A 19,316-nucleotide genomic window follows, 5' to 3' on the forward strand; every position below is an offset into this window, starting at 1 on the left:
TCTTCTCTCCATATCTAGCTTGTTTTTATGGCTTGCACTTTAACTTTGCAAGCACTGGCAGAACCGTGTGGATTTTTTTAACTCTACTCCTAGAATAATCATTAACATCATGTGTTTTTTGTTTTTGTTTTTTTTTTAGGTGAAAGAAGAGATGCTGTTTGAGGCCCTGGTTACCAGAAAGACAGTGACAGTAGGAGAAAAGCTCATCTTACCATACAAACTGGCAGAGGTTGGTACATAGTGTTTATTTTAAAAAGGAAAACTCTTGGGATGGTTTTCAGCACTTTGAAATGAGTTTGAAATATATACTTAGCTCTGGTACAGTTTAAATTTTTATTTATTTATTTAAAAATAAGGAAATGTAGGAGAAGCTGATATGTGTGTGAATCCAGGGAAATGGCTGACTTCACCTTCTTACTGCCATTCTTGGAAAGTAGATTTGTGCATTATTACGTGGTGGTGTTTCACTGTTTTAATGATTTACAGTTGAGTAAGTGTCCTCCAAAACAGAAACTGTGCATCACTGAGTGTATGTGCTGCAAGTTGAGCAGTAGTTTTCTCATGTCATTCCCTGAACTGTAGCACTGATTTGCCCCGCAATAGAATCAGGATCTAAGACCTTCAGGACATTCCTGGTGGGATACATCAGTCATTTTCTGATTTCTGTATGGGGAGGAGCTGAAGATCCTCTGTAGAAAATTCCCATTATCATTTCACAAGATCTCTTGCTTTCCGAGTCCTTAATTTAGTGCTTTGGAAGGGACACAGCTCAGTCGGTCCCTCTCAAATTGTCTTGAGTATAGTCTGTGCCACTGCTAACCTCGGTGAGGACCCTGCATGACGTGTAACTTCTGTATTATGATATCTCTCAGGATTACAATGTCAGAGAATGTGTTTTTCTAAATACGTGGTCTCCAGGATTTTGAACTCTATTCTGTGGCTGGTAAACAGAAATGCCTCTTATCTTCACCAAAGTATATAAGCTGTGTTCTGTTTGCATGCCTTTTGGCTGTTTCTGCATCTAGTGTCCTCGTGTCCCCTATTTCAGAGCATAAAGAGTGTGACAGTACAGTTATCCCTTAGCCTCGTGATTATGTCAGAATTTGCAACATCTTAAATTCTGTCTCTGAGAGCAGATCCACTACATTGCAAATAGCTGTGAATAGGTAAGCACTTGATATTTTGTCATCAAGGTCAGCCATAGATGTTTTGACAATGTTTTCTGTTGGCCAGAAAGACATCTTTTCTCCCCTTTTGAGATTGTCTGGGATCAAGTTCAGTAACTGTAACTGAACTTTAATCTTCAGAAATTTTCCTTTGTGCAGGGTTTGAATCACTCCTAGTAATGGGCACGCAGATGCTTTTATTGTGTGTTTGCAATGGGTGTATAATGGATGTGGTATTTGTCCATTTTACATAGGGATTGAGCGCAGATGTAGGAAATGCTAGAGAAGTTTAAAATATAACTGTTACCACCTTTTTGCTGGAGGTTGCTTCCCAACAGCTATGATGATGGAACAAAATGTACTAATGCCCCTCCAACCACCTCATTGCAATATCTGGCAGGTTGGATTAAACTGTTTTTTTCTAATAGTTTAAGTGCAGCCACCAGACTTCGCACTGAAATGGCCCGAAGGAGTGCTCCCTTGCCCTATTCTGTAGCTAGTATTGTGAAGGAGGGTCTTGTCTGGCAGAGGGCAGTAACATTCATACAGCAACTCTAATGCTTTAACTTAGTCTTTGCATTGAGAGGAAACCTGGGTGGCCCAGGAGTCTTATCTAGATGCTCCTACTGTTGAGATCCAGGTGTCCCTGTTGGTACCGAAAATGGCTGGGCATGAAATTCTGAAGTGCTTCTCAAAATATTTTTGGCTCATGAAGCTCAGGTATTCACTCATAACAACTTGTCATCAATATTTGGTAGAATAAATGAAAAATCAGGGTGTGGTGAAGGGATGCTGTAGGGGAAGGCAGAGGAGCACAAGACTCTAGTGAAAAAGCTTGATGTTGTCTTCATGACTAAATCATTTTGAAAGTAGCTGTGAATTGCCTCAGAAAAAGATAGGCACTGCCCATGCTTTCTATCCACTGTTCTTACAATGTTAGCATCCCAACTGCCATGTCTTATTTGGTAATGAGCTCTGGCATCAGGTTCACCACTGTCCTTGACAAAATAGAGCATAATCTGAGGTTATTCTAGCTGGAACTTCACCACTGCAAGAGGTCTACCTGTGGTCTTCCTCCGGCTCAGAGAATAGGAGACGTGATTTAAATTCAGATCCATCTGAATCGGGAAGGAAGTGTAGGATTCATTTGACATTTTAAGGCTTTATGAAGAATGCTGATATCCAATAATCCCACTCATGACTAATTGGACTGTTGGCCTTAATGGGAAACACTTGGTGATCTCATTCCATGCTCTAGCCCAGGGCTGGTTACCCTTCTTCTGTTCTGTATTTTGCAAAAAGCACTACAGTTGGCTCACATGGAAGGAGTAATTACAGCTTTGAGGATTTTCAGACGGAGGGCTGTCCCACCAGGGCTCCTGCAACTCGTAGGTAGCTGTCTTTGCTGATGAAGCAATGATGTATGTAACTGCTACCTTATTTTCTGGATGTTAAAATGCTCAATGGTTTTCTCATAGATTGTTGATATACTGAAAGTTTTAGCAGAATTTGTCTGGAAAAGGCTATACTGCAGTGTTTCTCCAAAAAGGACCATAAAATGTTATTTTGGCATATATCTGCTCTTTTAAACCATCAAGAAGAGCAGCTTGCATTTAGCAAGTGCTTTCCAAGACTTTGAGCAATTGTATACGCACAACCTGCACCCAGATGGCTGGACAATGGAGCAGTTATTAAAATAACTGCAAAAAAGTCAGCAAAGGTTATGATAAAAGAAGGGACCCTAAGAAGTGAGGTTTATCTGGTTGTGAAACCTCTTGTCAAAATTGTGAGTGGAAATAGTAGGTTATCAGGCTGTAGTGGTGAAGCGTGAGTTACTAGCCTTGGGCTTCTATCTCCAACATCACTGTTCAGACTCCTCAGGATAGCTGGAGAGTTTGCCCGTTGTTAAAGAGATTGTGTATCTCGTGACACAGCTGTTGACTCTGCAGACAAGGAACCTGTAGCCCTGGTTTCCTCAGTTGTGTCGTACTACTTTTTGAACTTTGGACTCTCAGAGAGGAGTTGTAAGGATGGAGCTTCAATTTGAAATAAATGTTCTTTTTGCATAAAAAGCCTTGAGATTTTACATTCTGCATGGATTCGTGAACTTCAGTGATGTTCCTAAGTGTGTCTACTCTGTCCCAAAGACCAGTGACGCATTCAGTACGGATGGCTGGGCTGATGTTCTCTGATCTCGTTGATCAAACAGTGTTGGAATATGTGTGGATCACAACTTGACGTAGAAATACCTTACAATAAATGGCGAATACTCTTGGTACGCACTCTGCGATCCACCTCTCTGCCCTGCTGTGTGATAGCCTGTAGCATCAGGATCCTATGATGATGGTGTTGCCCTCCCTTGATAGTCTCGAATGAGCAGAGGAGACACAGCTGGCCTGAAGTGATCATGTCTTTTAGAGGCTTGGAAGCCTGAGAGCTGAGAGTGGACCTATTATACTCAGTTAAGTCTTTCCTCTTCAGTTTTTCCCGAGCCCTAGCCCCACAGGAACGTTAAGAGCATGCCTTTGTTTGACTGTAACGATGCTGCATGCCTGCCTGTCCGCCCACTGTATTGTTATTGTATCATGATTAGAAACGTTGTTGTGTGGTTTGGGGATTTTTTTTGAAACTGTGGTTTGGGCGCTTGGCAGCTCCTCATTTGAAACAGTTCTCCTTCGTAACAGTTCTAAACTTATATCAGATTCTTTTTGTAGATTTGTTCTGCTCATCTTTATAGTAATTTACATAAAACTAGGTATTTTATTCCTAAATGTCTTGATGCTTGGCTATAAGTATCTCAAAAGGAAGGAGGAACAACTTAGAGCTGAATATCTAGGCAGCTTGAGGCCAATGTTGCTGAAAATGACCCCTGCAGTTAGCAACTGTTTCCTTGATATTTATTCATACTGTACTTCTGTACTTATTCCTCTTTTTTTGGCTTTATTCTTATGAATAGCATTTTGAAGCTAGGCATAAGCGTTGGTGTTGTCAACTCAGTGTTCCTTTTAATTAGCCCACTTTTTGAGCGTTACCTGTGTGTAACTGTGTTGGCGGGTGACGCTGGAGGATCTAAATTGCATTAACAGGTTAAAATTATATTAAACTCCAACAGAGTGAAAACACCTACCCCAAGTAGCAGCAGTTGCTAGGGCTGTCTTCTGCAGCTGAGCAAGCTTTTTCCAGCACATGTGGAGTTAGTTTAACTGTATTTCATGCGGGAGGGTAATGGACGTGTGGTGTGATAAGAGCACCTACTCGAGGAGGGCTGTAGACAGGAGCAGCTGGACTGTTGTGCACTGAGGTCCCATTTCAAGATCTGAGCTGTTGTTTCTAGATTCTCAGTCAGTGCCCATCTTCATGGTATTACAAAAACTGAGTGAGTGAGTGCTGTATTCTTCAGGAAAACCCTGTAAAATGCAATATGCCATGAGATTTTTTTTGATCGTTCTGTAAATCTTGGTGTATGTAAGAGGTTGTGTGTGACCTTGGTTTTAACATTTGGGTGATGCCTATTGTCGCTGGAGCCCCTGGTATTTCTGAAATTAAGGAGAGAATCAAATGAGAGACCCGGTTTTGGAGGTTAAAACCGACTCTGCTTGGCCTAAATGTCGCGCATTTAGGAGCACAGTTACAATCCCTCCTTTCTGTGGAAGCGGTGGCAAATTTGGGCTTGATTGTACACTGCATGCAGCTGGAAGCCTGCGGTGAAAAAGAGTTGCCTGGATGGGCTTGGCCTGCATATCTAACCGTTGTCGAAATTTAAATGAGTAAGAATACCGCGTCCATAAATAATGCTTATATTTACCTCTGGCAGCTGCCTCTTATCTTGAGACCCACATTGGGTTGTCTGCTGTAGAGCTGCCTCCTGGAACCATTCATTTTTCCTTTTATAGTAGCTGGATGGTATTTTAATGCAGTGTTTTAAATGACTGCATAATTTGCTTTAGTGCTAAGGTTTCGAAGCTTTATGCAGCAGATACACTTAGAAAAAGCTGCACACACATGAAAGGCTGCGGTTTTGTTCAGAGATCTAGTTTTTTTTGGCCGATACAGCTACTAATGTCTTTATTAGGAGTGAGCCTGTATATTAACATAGCTAGCAGCAGTTAATGGATTTCCAGAGAAATCATAGTGTATCTGTGCAGGCTGAGCACAGTATTTGATGACAACAAGCTGTTCATTTCTACTGTATTGGGCAAATGAAGTGCAGAATTAAGGACTCTTCTAAAAGAGGCGACTTGGCCATGGGAGCCTGCGAGCAGTCAGTGGTGTCTCAGATGATTAGAATATGTTAATTCAGGTCTGCCTTTAATGCAGGCATTTCTCTCCAGCCACAGCACTCTCCTTCCTAATAAGGTGAAATATAACAAGCATCAAATGAAATAGAGAAAAATGGGATTTTAATGGCAGCAGAATAATGGGTTCTGAGAGTTATTGTTCTCCCTCCCAAAGTGCTCCTCAACTCCACTCCCTGGATATTTTTTTTTCATATAATAAATGCATTTTTGCAGTCCTCCATACAAGGTAGAAAAGGTTTATAACCACAATTTGGGCTTCCAAAGGAAAAAAACCAGACACACCGAATATTAAGTGGCTTGGATGATGTTTGGTAGGAAAAACGCAGCAGATCCAGGAGCAGAGCACCTTAATCAAATCTTTGTTGAGAACCTGGAGGTTCTTGAAATCTTTTGCTCTTCTTTGTTTGTAATCTGAGCATCATCTCAAGCTTAATCTGTGCATGGAGCTGCTCTTCTGGGCCACATCTGTCTTCCTGCTTCTATCTAAATAATTCCAAGAATTCAGTTTTTTCCATCTCGACTTACTGCAAGACTCCAAGGCCCTTGTTTCATGCCTTGACTAATATAGTCATTTACCTCTCTTAAACCCATTCAGCATCTTGACTGGTGTTTTTCCACTCCTGTCAACCCTCTTTTTGCATTCTTCAGCTCGCTCCCCCTTTCCGTTGCAGCAGAGACAAGCTCCACGTCTGAGCGGATCAGCCATCCGCACCTTGTTTCCATCCCATTTGTTCTGCTTATCAGGCCAGTGTCTGTCACCTGCTGCTCTGTTTTTCACCAAAGAATCTCTGCATTTTTTTCCATGATCTCCATTAGGTGAGGAAAAACTCTTTATCAAAGTATATACATCTGTTACCGAATCCTCTTTTACCTCCCTCCAGAAAACAGATTTTTCCACGATGCCTTCAATTTATTTAGTTCTGTTGGCATTGCTTAAGCAAATGACTTTGCAAAAAGACTTTGTTTTAACAGTTCTTTATAATTTGCAGCCATTTATAAGCAAGGAGGTTTTATACCTGAAGATTAGTTAATGAATGAATTCACACTTTCTAAAGAGGCCTCTGGATTTACATCTTGAGAAAAAGGTCAGAAGAGCACAAGATGGTAACTTGCTAGTCGATCAAGAAGCAATATGGGCATATTTGGGAGACTGTCCCAGTTAGGTCCAACACAAGTGACTGAAGGACGGACTACTGCAGTAGGAGTCCCTTCGGGAGCTTTTCTTCAGTTTAACCTGGCTGCTTTTGCCACAAGTGTGAAAAGGAGAAACTGTTTAGGAAGACTTGCCCTGTATTGTTACATTTTGCTTTTGTAGAGAAACGTAAATGGTTGCTGTGGATTCCATAGTTAACTAAGGACTGATCTTCAGAAAGCACTTGTGCCTGGAGACATGGCATGACATGCAACTGAGGGCAGTTTGGTCCTGCCCTGAGACTCAATTAACATACTGTTTATTTTATTTTTATTTCCTGCCCTTATGGCACTCCTCTGTATTGTATTATTTAAGGTGAAGAGCATTAGATGGTGTGATAGTAAGACCCCTCGGACGCAAAGGGTTTTTTTGGGTCCCTCTGCCTTGCCATAAATATCCTCAGTTTTGGAGGTCTGCTAGAACTGTGCGTAGTGACAGACAACTTATTTTGAAAACTTGACTCCTATGCAACCTTTGTAGAGAACATAACATGCTACCACATCTTTGCTTAATTGGCTGTATGGCAGTGACCTGTTCAGCAAACGGCTGTGTTACAGCCAGTTACGTGGCCACGCAGCCACTCAGCCCTTCTGAGATGGTGCACAGAACACCCAGATTGCAACTGAATTTATTCTGAATCTGCACAACGCTTTTTATTCCGTACAAACGCATGCGTGCAGGTCCATGAGAAATCGGCTAACGATTGCTTACAAAAGTGCTTGTAAGATTCAGGTTCGTCAGTGATTTCTCCCCTGGCTTGATTGGTTAACGGAGCTAACCCAGCACATGCTCGAAGTTTTAAAGAAATTTAATGCAATGCCAGAGTTGCTAACAAAAGCATTCAGTCTGTACGCATGGAAAAGGGCAGTTATCACTGAACCTGTATTTGCGGTGTGATGATAAAGCCGGGAATGATGGTTCAGCAGTCCCTCCACGTGTACTGAGGGCCAGGCAGGGAAGGGCTGACGCTGTTCGTCCTGCCGCCCCTGAAAAGGGGGAATCCAGAGCCTCTGTCTACCTTTGCCCTGGGCTGGGCTGCCCTGGTTTTGGTGGGTTGAGCTTAGGGAGAACACTTATTTTGAGCATGGCAACAGTTAATCGGCAGGGACACAAGATAGAGAAGCCATGTGGAGCAGACCTTAATGCGAGGCAAAAAGTATTTCCTTACAGCAAACGGCTGAGTGATGTCTCATTAGCGTATGTACCGGTGTGATACCATCTAATGCCTTTTTCAGACCATGATGAAGAAAAAAGGAATGGAGTTCCATGGCCAAATTTACCAATGGCATAACATTAGCTAAGATATTTAAAAAAACAACGGAAAAGATCATAGTTACAACTAGCTATGAACATTAAACAGCCTGAAAATATTACAGGAGAAAAAGTGAGAGGGATGCACAATAATAGCAGGAGGAAAGTGGGATGAAATTTCTCAAACCTGAAATATAAGGATGGGGATGCTTAATGGAGTAGAAAGCAGCAAAACTGCTGGAAGCACGTACTTAATGCCAGACAGCATTAGCTTATGAGACTCATTGTCACCATAGGTCGTTAAAAGCAGGAGCCTAGCAGGATTCCTTTGAAGACTTGGTACGTTGATGACTATATTCAGAATTACCGAAAAGATATTAATAGACTAAAATGGAAAGCCCACAAAGCTTTTAAGAGACATGCAAACGTCTCCGCTTTGGGACGCGAAGGCGTCCTATCAATAGAGAACTTCGAAAGAAACTTTTTCCTGGGATTAGGTTTTTCATAACTTTGTTTTCCCTCGAAACTGCAAGGATCAGCCGTGCTTGGTGACAGCATATGGATTAGACAAGACGAGGGTTGTCTCAGCGTTGGCGCGCTGCGTGTGTTTTCTTGTGGGATGCAGCATCCTGCCTCCATCAGGAAGACGGATTCCATCAACACTGTGTCTTTTAAACTCTGTTTTGATGATTCTTTTACATTGAGATGGTTTATGCCTGAATGTCTGTTGGCATTAGGCTGTGCATGGGAGATGGTGCTGAGATTTGGCTGAACAGGGCTCGTTTCTATGGAAATCTCCCAAACCTGCAGAACTTTATGCTTAACAATACACACCTGAGTATCAGGGGAAAAAAATCATGCAAGTTCTTGTGTATGAGCTCCGTTTGAACTGTTCATGGGGCCCTGCCCTTGGGACAAAAGGAAGCCTCTCAGATTTTTAAAACTTTGAGTAGCACCCAGAATGAGGACTTGAAGAGGGGAAGCGCTGACGTCCCATGGACTGCTCTGCCCATGGTCAGCCTCCCCGCTCCAAAGGCCGTTTCCGTCATCAGATGCATTCTAGGCTCTCTTTGAGGGATCTTTTAATTACATTTGATTACTGAAAAGATGCTTTTAATTCAAAAAGTCCCTTTGGTACGTGTTTTCAGTAATTCTGCTATTTAAATTTGGGCTAAGCTCATGTGAGGAGATATATAAGAATGGAAACCATGCCTGAATTAGCAAGTCGGCTCTTCCCACGCACGGTGTAATTTTAGTATAGTTGGTTGGAATATGGGATTTTCTATGTAATCTCACTCAATTAGAGTAAACTTAGATTTCTTGCTTCTCAGAGAGCTGACTAATACTGTTTATCAACACTTGAAGTAGGAGGATGTGTAGAAGGTCGCTGGCTGGACAGGGTCAGTTGTGCAAACTGCCTGTACAGCCCTGTCGGTTGAGGTGCACTGATTTTTAATTGCAGAAACTTGCCAAAACAGACTGTAGTGAAGATGATATATTGGCAAAACAAGTTTTTCTACAGTAGTGTCTTTTGCTTGGGAAGGATGAGCAGAAAGGCAGGATTTGGCTATAACAGCTAAAGTGCTATTTTTGGCCCTATGTGCTGTGCTTCATGGTAGGAATGCTAGTATGCTGCGCCTGTGTACTAATGAGAAAACTCTCCAAAATGTAGCCTACGGATTCCTTCTTGGGTCAGGTCACACGTTTAGTTCCTCTGTCACTCAGTAACCTATTAATTTATTTATGTGCCTGGTTTCACTGTGAAAATGTGGGCAAAGGGCTTGGAAAGCTGAGTGGGGTTTCGGTTCCCGCTGTTGACATTTGGACGTAGCAGAATCTGCAGGAACGCAGCTGGAGAGAAGCAAATTGTTTTTCATCCACCATTATCAAGGTCTTCAAATTTGGCTGCCCAAAGACTCTGTTTTCGGGCAGCTCCTCACGCCGAGCTCCTGATGGCTGCATGGGAGCATCTTCCAGGGGTGCCTCAGCTGGTATCGCTGGTGTTCTCCATGCATCTCTTCTCCCGTTCCTTACTCCAGAGGGAGAGCTGGGTACCAAGGGATGACTTCTGGAAGAGTTTTATTTGAGGAGGTGAAGGGTTTTTTTTTTTTTCTTTTGTTTTTTCCCTTTGCTTTTATGAATTGCTACAGCTCACACTTTCAAACCGTGCTGTCCAAATCAGAAAGCTAAAGCGTCTGACTAAAATCTTTTTAGGAAGAAAATGCTCTTAACCACATGACTCTGGTGCTGAGGCATTAAGAAAATGACTAAAAAAGCTTTTTTTTTGCTTTTGGTTTTGCCTGTAACCTATGTGATTTTTTTTTTCCCTGATAAGTATGACCACATGATTTACAGACATTCAGCTACAATATGACAATACTATAGAAGGGAGCTTGCAAAAACATCTCTTAAAATACATAGCAGGCAGGCTCTGGTTTGACATGGCTTGTCTCCCATCTGTCCTCTTCCAAATCCTGCCTGCCACCAACAGGGACGTGCTAGGTGGATTGTTGACACCCACAGCGCGTTGTTCTTGCTTCTGGTTTTCCACTTCGTTTCCCCTATTTATGTTTGTGTAATGGAAGGAGGATGAGTAAGAAAGGGGAAGCAGAAGCTGGTGAAGGCTTCTGAAGAGTTTTAGCACAGCTGTCTGACGCTTTCCACGTTTGCCTTGGAAATCGCGTTGGGGCAGGAATGGCATGCAGTAATTTCACCGGGGACGTATGCGAGAGAGGGAGCTGTGATTTCTTGTTGATCTGTGGTCCTAGTGTAAGGGTGAACAAATTAAGCTGCGATGAAAGGAGTGGAATAACATTACTTTTTAATGATCACTTAGTAGTAAATGTTGGGTTTCCTTATTTGATTTTCTAGACCAGCAGGTACTTCAGTAGCTCTGAAGGTCTTTCTGTCTTATGTGAACATGATGATATATTGACAGAGGAAGATCATCTCACTGGACAAACCACTGATTTTACTTCCCCTGTTGTGGTGAATTTTCGGGGAAGAGTTTGTGGTTTGGGAGCGTCCCTATGAATATCTCTGAGTAATTTAAACTGGCAGATTGGAGATGGGCCTTTCCCACCACGTGCAAGGAAGAGATCATGGGAGGTACTGGGAAATTAGCACCAGAGAAGGGAGAGCATGAGAAGAGTGTTTTTTGTTTTTGTTTAAGGTACTTAATATGTTGGAAACTAGTACAAAAAAACTCTCTGAATGTGAGAATTTTATTACTGGCTTATTTTAAAAAAAAAGAAAAGAAAAAGTTCTGCCACACCTAAACTGATTGCTGCTGATTTCAGTAGTGGGTTGGAGCTATAGCGACATTTCAGTCCAATAACAATTTTTTTTCATTGTAAAATCCACCAAGTTATAAATAAGTTCTGGAAAACATAGCTGACACTTGTGTCTTTTGTATGAAATGATCCATTGACTGGACACCTCGCTGCCTCCTGACTTAAGAATGGTAGTGAAAGACATCTGCCCATACGTGGTAGCCAGAAATTGTGTTAGCTCGTGGTTTAGGGTTTTTTTTTCCTTTATACATTCACAGAAATAAAACATAAAAATGAGCCTTTATAGGAAAGCTTGTAACATTGCTAAATAATTTTTTCCTTTTGGGCAACTAGACTCCTCTTAACGTTTTTCACTCTTCTTCTAGCAATCCTTTAAAAGGTTTTTTTTCCTCTTCCTTTATCAATACAAACATAAGTCATCTGCCTTTTACAGGCTGTAGTGAGTACTACAGAGTAATAGTTAGAGTTCCCTTAGGGAAAGCAAATGTGAGCACGACAAGATTTTTAATACGATGCTAAGATAAAATATGAGTATGGAAAATTACATCATGCTTCTTATGCCCGAGTATGATATAATACTTACTGATGCCAAGATAGGGCTTAAGCTAGAGCCTGATATCCTGCAAGAGTACTTTCCTCTGGGTGTTAAGCCTCTGTTTAAAAAAAGCTAAGCCTGCCTGTCTCAGCCTATGTCCTGTGACCCGAAGGGGAACCACAAAAGCTGCTTAATCTCTCTCTCGCCGCGGGACACGGCTGTGAATGTAAACCAGACACACGCTGCATTAGGTAATAAATAGAAAGCTAGCAGAACAGCAGGAAACCATAATTCTCGGTGCACACACGTATGATTTGGGACCCACTGAATAGGCTGAGCCTAACGTTAGATAAGAGTAAGATGCCGAAACCTACGTTTTGGCCAAAAGAGGGATTTATATCTCGTCTAATTCTGGCAACTCTATGGCTTGTAACTGTGCATGTTTTTCGAATCCAGCAGTCTGGTGCAATAGTTCCCCAGTTTCCGTAAGCCGCGGAAAGGATCCGATGCGCGACCGACTTTTCTATGTGGTGCTACTACGCTTCGTCACCATCCGTCTCGTTTTCTGCTGCTTCCCTGATTTAGCTAGGCTTCACGGCTACGTTTCTCTCGCTTCCTTCTATGTTACTCCCTTTCAGAGTGGGAGAGTGGCAGACCAAGCAAGCTGCTCTTTAGCACTTGTGCTCCTGTCTATACAAGTGCAAAAATAAGTCGAATCAACCTTAGGATTTTTTTTTCCATGGAACAGTAACAGAATCATAAATAAAAATCTAGCATTTAATTTTATTTTAATGCAAGCGGTAGCTACTCCACCGCCACTAGCATACGCTGCTCTTGCCTGCACAGTAGCACTCTGATTAGTAACTGGCCCCTAGGACCTATTTAAATAAAACTATATTTAGAGTGTGTTTTATTTACCCATGCAATTTGTGGCAGCTGCGGAGATTGTCATCAGCTGGATACCCATGTGCACCCTTTTCGGTAGGCTGGATGTCCAAGATGATCAAGAGGAGGATTGGCTTCCGTTCCTGTGAATTAGACTGCTTTGTGAGATGCAAAATGTGTATTATAAGAGCTTGAGTTGCTCTTCTTTTTGCTTGCTCAAAAAGTGGGAACCTTCTGTCAAATAAGAAAACAAATACATTTTTTTTCTTGTGTTTTTTTTTTCTATTTGAAAATTATGTAATACCACTCAAACCCATAGAAGCAATCGAAGGAGGCATCAGTGGAAATTGGTATGTAAATACCAAGGGTAAAATTTAGCAGGTATTAAAGTGTGTTTTTCCTCTGAGCTATCTTGGAATCGGATATCTGTGTTACAATAAGTTCAAATTTAATTATGAAGTTGAATTTCACTTTAGAGAATAAATGGGGGAAAAATGGGAATGGCCAATAAAGATTTTAAAACAGACATAAAATTATAATGAGTGAAAGCCTGTGTATGGTCTACAGATGATAGCTCCCTAGATTTTTATTTATTTGTTTATTTTTAGGATGCCATCAGGTGCTTGGAATCCAGCGCCAAATTTCTCTGAGCAGGAGTGAAAGTTGATTCATTGGCTAATGCACTGAAAAGTTATTCCACGTATTAAAAGAAAAATGAAGCAAGCCCCCATAGAGCCATTATAAATATGTATACAGATTGGATTTTTTGGAGGGATTTCCTGAAGAAGAAGACTCCTAGGCACTTGGGAGGTTTTTTGTTATTTTTAGCATGGGTTTTTTTGACCATTTCATTGGAAGCACCTTTCATCCTTGTAGAGAAATTATAGGAAGTATATCAAAAGCCCTGAGGGCAAACGGGATATTTCCTTTCTTCCTGCGTTCCTGTCTTATTTCCTGAGGAGAACAGGAATCTCCGTGTCTGTTGTACCCAAGCAGAAAATGTGGCGTATTTGGTGGTGACCAGGCCGACTGAAAGAACATAGCTCACGTGGTTACCATGTTTTACGCAAACTTCTACGTGCTCTCCAAAAAGACAATTTTTTTGGCAATCTTGGGACTCTTCTAATCATTTTTATGAGTATTTGATATAGTGATCTGAAAGGAGAGCAGGCATTTCTTGTTTCCTTCTTAGGAAGTGCTTTCCAGGATTGTGCACGAGAAATAATTGGCATTTAAACATCTCATTTTCAAGGGCTTGTAGCTTTTAGAAAACTCTGGAGTCAACGTGTTGACTTCCCTCCCGTGTCTAGTTTGTCCCCTTGCAAAAAAAAACAGTAGGAAATTTAATAGCATGATGTTGGCCAAATTTGATGGAAGATGTAATAACGCGATGTTGATCAACTGATCTCTTCAACGTATCTTCAAAGATGTTTCATAGATTTTCATAACCCTGAAGGAACAGGAGAAGGCTTGTGCACCATTTGAACACAGTTAATGACCTCTGTAGTGTTTTAATCCTCACCAATTCAGTTCAGTGCTTACACTTACTTTTCAGTTCTGCTTTTTAAGGTCACTCCTGGTTAACTGAGCCTGCGCTTAGTCACTGGGGTCAAAAAGTAACTTAGGTGCAGGCACCATGTAACCTGTCCTTCATAAGCAGTGATGCAAAAGCAGTAATGGCATGAGACCACTTGCAAATATTAAATATTTGCCCTTAATAAAGGTATGTTTCTTCTGTGCACAACGGTCTTTGAGTTCCTCTACTTGCCTCCTGCAGCGGGGAGCACGCAGTGCTTCCCCGGTTCGGGAGGTCGTAGTGATGCTCGAATTTGAAGGTTGCAGCATCTCCTAGGCAAATTCTGCAGCTATTAAAATCCAATGCTAATTAATTACTTTGATAAACTGGTTATAAGAGCTGCCTGATCCACACATCTGTCACCTGACCTTTCTCCTCTGCTTGTCCCTTATTAGCCCCTCTCATACTTTTGCATTAGCAATGAAGGAAGACAGGCAGCTCTTGCCGTTGGAGGCACCTAAGATGTTTAAGATGTCTTTAGAGGTCTGTACCTGTCTCTTACACATCACTTGGGAGTCATCTCTTATTCGCAAGTGATCGGCGCAGAGCTGCAATCTTCTTCTGTGATAATGAAGGGGATTAGCTTGATTAGCTTGGCTTCTACTTTTGAGCCTCAGTGTTGACTGATGTACCGCATAGGAGGGGGTATTTATTTTGTGCTGGCTTTTTTTTAAACAAAATGTTAGTGGAAGTGTTTATACTGGTTAGAAGAGTCCTTTATGCTCTGTTTTCATTTGGGTCAGAAATGTTTAAAGTTGGATGTCAAAGGCCGGTTGCTGTTACAGATATGGCCTCTGGTTTGTTGGTTTTGGACGGAGTAGGTGGGATGAGGATTTGGGTTTTGAATTTCAATATCGCTCCAGATCTCGCTGTCGTGAAGGGGGGTCTGCACTCCAGATAACGTCCATCTTAGCTCTAGAAGTGCTTGATTAAAAACACATAGCTTCCAGCAGTGTCTTAATTGTTTTTTCTTTAGTTGCTTCTGTTTGCCTTCTGATGCCTATGATGTGCAGGCACTGAGATGTTACTGCCATTATGCGTGATAAATTTGTGCTTTTTGTCTTTAAAAATTCCTCGGGATTTCTTTCCACCCACCCTCTTTTCTCCAGACTTTATTTTTCCCCTTAGTCTGAGAAAATCTTAAATATATATATATATTTTTGGTTAGAATTGAAGTATTGCTTGCTCTTGCTCCTATATTAGGTTAGCAAACAATATAAACGCCGAATCCAATAAGGCTGGCAGACTGCACGCTAGGGAACTTTTTATCCCAGTAGATCATGTGAAAATATCTATAAAAGGTTGCCTGGGCCTTTGCCAGGCGGGCAGGTCACTGAAGCGTAGCTCTGCGGTGCCGTCGCGCAAATGGCATTTCGATCAAAGCGGCGGGGTTTGAAGCAGCTCGGTGGCTTGACGAGAAGCGAGATAGATCTGTCTTTAAGGGCTGGGGATGCCCTTACGGTCCTTAATACCAGGTTGGGCTGAGTGGAGGAAGCAACCTGGCAGCTTGCGATGCTGCGACGCCAGCGTGAACTTTGCGCAAACGGTTTCCCCGTATAAGCTTCAAATCTGATTTTTTACTATTTCTGACAATCCCGTGGCTCTGAGAAGGCAGAAGGAGAAGTGCAGGGGAAAGACCTGACATTTCGAAAGGAATAGGAAGCAAAAACAGCTTTTCTAATCGTTTTTTAAGAGTCGGTGCATATCGTGCAAAGCTTTGCAGCAAAGAGCGCCTTAAAATGCCAGTGGCTGGGCTGCGGTTTGCAGCACAAGATTGCCTGCTGTGGTAGCTTTTTTCATGAGAATTGCGGCCAGGCGAGGCACAAAGCTGCTGTTACAATCAGGGTTTTAAGTGCAACTGCAAAGGTTACTTTAACCTAGGTTATCCATACATAAGCTGTTGTAGTTTTGTGCATGTAGCAAGGGGCGGGGGGGGATCATGATTGTGGCATTTAGTAAAATCTTCAGTTTTTCCAAAAGAGCTCCAGCCATGGAGCCGTCCAGCCCGCTACCTGGGCTTCAACAACGGCTAACGGAAGCTGTGCAACAAGAACGTACATTAAAATACCGTTCTTTTCCAAGAGCATGTACAATTTTGCTGTTTTCTGCTCTTAGTGAGTTGTTGCTTCTGTGGGAGAAGGTGGTATGCGACTGTAGGATACAAAGGTTGTCTTGTTTGGCCTATAGTGGAGAGGCAGAGATGAAAGTTTCATAGGTAATCCCAATTTCTTTAATGTTTTCATTTTGGGAATTTGATTGCAACCAGCAGAACATCCATTCAACTTAATTTTTTAAAGAAAAGAGAAAATGTTTTTAATTTTCTAGTTGTGTTTTGGGGGTTTTTTGTTTGTTTTAGCAAGCAAACAAATTACTTTGTGTTAATACCTACTTCAGATTGGAAACTTTAGATCTTCTGCACCTAGTTTCTTACTTCATTTTCTTCTTTTCCATTTTTAAGTTTATTTTACTTTTTGCATTCGGTCATTATCTGGGCACCAACAAGTATTTTGAATAATACCAGGAGAGAAAGGCCTTACCCACGGTTTCAGCACAGCAACGCGGAGCAGCGTGGATGAGCAAGTAGGGATGGCAAATACGGTGTTTGCTGAGCACTGGCAGACGGGAAACATGCACTCGTGTGTTTGAAGAGGCTGTAATCTTCAGAGATCTCAGAAGTCAACCGAGTGTATGAAAACTGCCTTTTACAGGGGTTTATAGCTTGAATAAATTTGTTTTTCTTTTCTTGGTTATATCTTCTGGCATCTCTAATACACAGGCTTCCTGAAACTTTAGGTCCTCACTCCAAAACATTTTAGAGAGTTTTTAATGTTTCGGTCTATCTTACTCTTGCTCTCAAATACTAAAATCATCTTGGCAGAAGATTTTTCCAAAAGTATATATATTTTTAAGTTAGCCCAAATTTAATGGCCATCATGAAAACTTGCAGGCCGATCTTATGAAGCAAAGCAAGGAGCTCAGGATCGGGATCTTGGCAGAGGTTGGCCAACCTTATGCGGTGACGTTTCTAGCATGGGAGTGGGGAAGCCTGTGATAAAATGTTTTTCCTTGTTAGTCTTACACGCAGGAAACTTACTGATTTAAATATTCGCTTGAGTTTATTTCTCGAATCACCAAGTCAAAGTGTGTTTGATCTGTTTTGTTTTTTGAATCAGTAAGCAAAATTGGTGCGTGTGCGCGCAAGATGTTGTGCTTCCTTTGATCCCAGCGAGGTTGTTTTGGCGTTGCATGAGCTATTTTTATTTTGCTTTGTGAGTTAATCTGACGAGCGCTGCAGCATTGTAGACCTGCTGAAATGGTCACGTAATGCGGCGTGCAGAAGAGACGAGAAGTCGCAGACAACAAAAGCGGCTTCAAAACACGCAGCAGGGTTTGGAAGACGGACCATTCCTCGGAAGGAGTGAACGGGATCGCTTCTGCAGGCGAATGCTTTAGCCACAAATGCAGAGAGCAAAGAAACTGGTGTGACAGCCCGTAGCGAGTCCATTTGTTATTGGGTAGTTAGGAGAGCTCGCTGCAAGCAGAGGGCTTTTATTTCTCTATTTATAGGTCTGAGTAATGCACAACGGACTTCTAAGGTGGTGATTTTAGAGGAGGGCAGAAGTATTTGCAGAGGAGTTAGGTTAAAAATCAGTCAAAGCAAGGGAAAGGAGACTGCCCGGAGGCAAGCGGTGCATAGTGTATGCCATACGTGTCAGAAAGCGTTTGCGTTTAACACAAATGTGAGTTAGAGGCTGCGCATTGCCTTCAGCAGGTCGCATGTGTTCATTACCTTTCTTCTAGACACCCTAATAAATACAGGTATGAAGTATTTTCAGTATGCCCTTCAGCCGTGTATGACGAATGCAGCCTTTGCACATCGCTAGCAGGGTGTTACGAGTTACGTCGTGAGCGCTGGAGCCTTGGGAGGAAGAAATCCCATTGCTAAATCATGCAGAAAAAGGTCAAGTGCGTAAAACTCTTGGAGAGGCAGGAGCGTTTAAGCGCTTATGTTAAATGCTCTGCCGCATGAGTGCGGGTGTGAGCATGGAGTTAAGGTCTGTCTTGAGTAACAGGCCTATAATTACAAGAAAATCCTGAATATTTGCACACCAACTTGTGCTGTGAGCAGCAGAGACGTTTTGGCACTTCCTTGGTGCTGCTGCTCCTTGGCGACGTAGCGATGCCCTATTGAGCAAACAGAAAGTAAGCGCGAGCCCCGTCTAAGGTAACAAATTGCAGTGCAGGTTTTCTTTTAGCCCTTCTGTATTTCATAGACTTTATGGACTAACGTTATTTTAAACCATCTCCCCTGTGGCATATGGCAGTGCGAGATGCATACCTGAATAGTTAATAAGTGGTAGAGTGAAAAATGGGAAACTTGTTTTTCGAGTGCAATACTGTAACAGTTTGGGGGGAAACTTTGTAAGTCCTGCTTTCGAAATCACAGCAGCTCCTCACCTCGGAAAGAAACTGTAGCCCCAAACAGTCCTCAGATTTTGCACTTTGATACCTATGTGTGGACTGGAGGGGCTTTTTCCGTTGTGTAACATCACCCGGGATCTGGTCTAAAGAATAAATACCTCACTGAAGACTTTAAAAACAAAACAAAACCCATGAGTCACGAGACATGGACCGTCTATGCTGTTATTTTATAATTTGATGTTTTATGGAGGTGAAGTGCTGCCTTCACCCTTCAAGCCCTTTGGAAGTCTCTCGTTCAGAAAGCTCGTGTGGTTTTGTGTGCTGTGGAGTCCGTTCCCCCGGCTGGCAGACATCGGTCCACCCGCGAGAGTCTAGCGGAGGCCTCCACCCGGTCGGGGCTCTCCCGGGAGCTCGTGCCTCGGCAGGAGAGGCGGAGGGAGCCGGCCTTGCTGAGCTGGGAGCAGAGAAGGTGTTGGGGGGACCTATCTGCAGCCTGCCCCTACCTGTGAGGAAGTTCTCAAGGAGATGGAGCCAGGCTCCTTCCTGAGGTGCACGGGAGGCAATGGCCTTGAACTGAAGCAGGGAACTTCTGCCTTGGCATGAGGAAAAAATGTGAGGACAAGGGCTATGGGGCCCAGAGAGGTTGTTCTGTCTCCGTCCTTGGAGGTTTTCGAGACCCAGCTGGGCAAAGTCCTTCA

The 19,316-nt window shown here is 42.5% G+C and overlaps 1 protein-coding gene across 3 annotated transcripts in view; it reads left to right on the forward strand.

Annotated features, from left to right (window-relative positions):
- Positions 1-19,316, forward strand: part of MYO9A (myosin IXA) — a 217,973-nt gene that overhangs the window by 109,219 nt on the left and 89,438 nt on the right. For all 3 annotated transcript variants that reach the window (XM_064517658.1, XM_064517657.1, XM_064517659.1), the window contains exon 9: positions 140-229. In XM_064517658.1, the coding sequence (XP_064373728.1) occupies positions 140-229 (90 nt within the window). The remainder of the gene's footprint in view (positions 1-139; positions 230-19,316) is intronic.

The sequence above is a fragment of the Dromaius novaehollandiae genome, chromosome 10, assembly GCF_036370855.1.
Source record: "Dromaius novaehollandiae isolate bDroNov1 chromosome 10, bDroNov1.hap1, whole genome shotgun sequence".
Lineage (NCBI taxonomy): Eukaryota > Metazoa > Chordata > Aves > Casuariiformes > Dromaiidae > Dromaius > Dromaius novaehollandiae.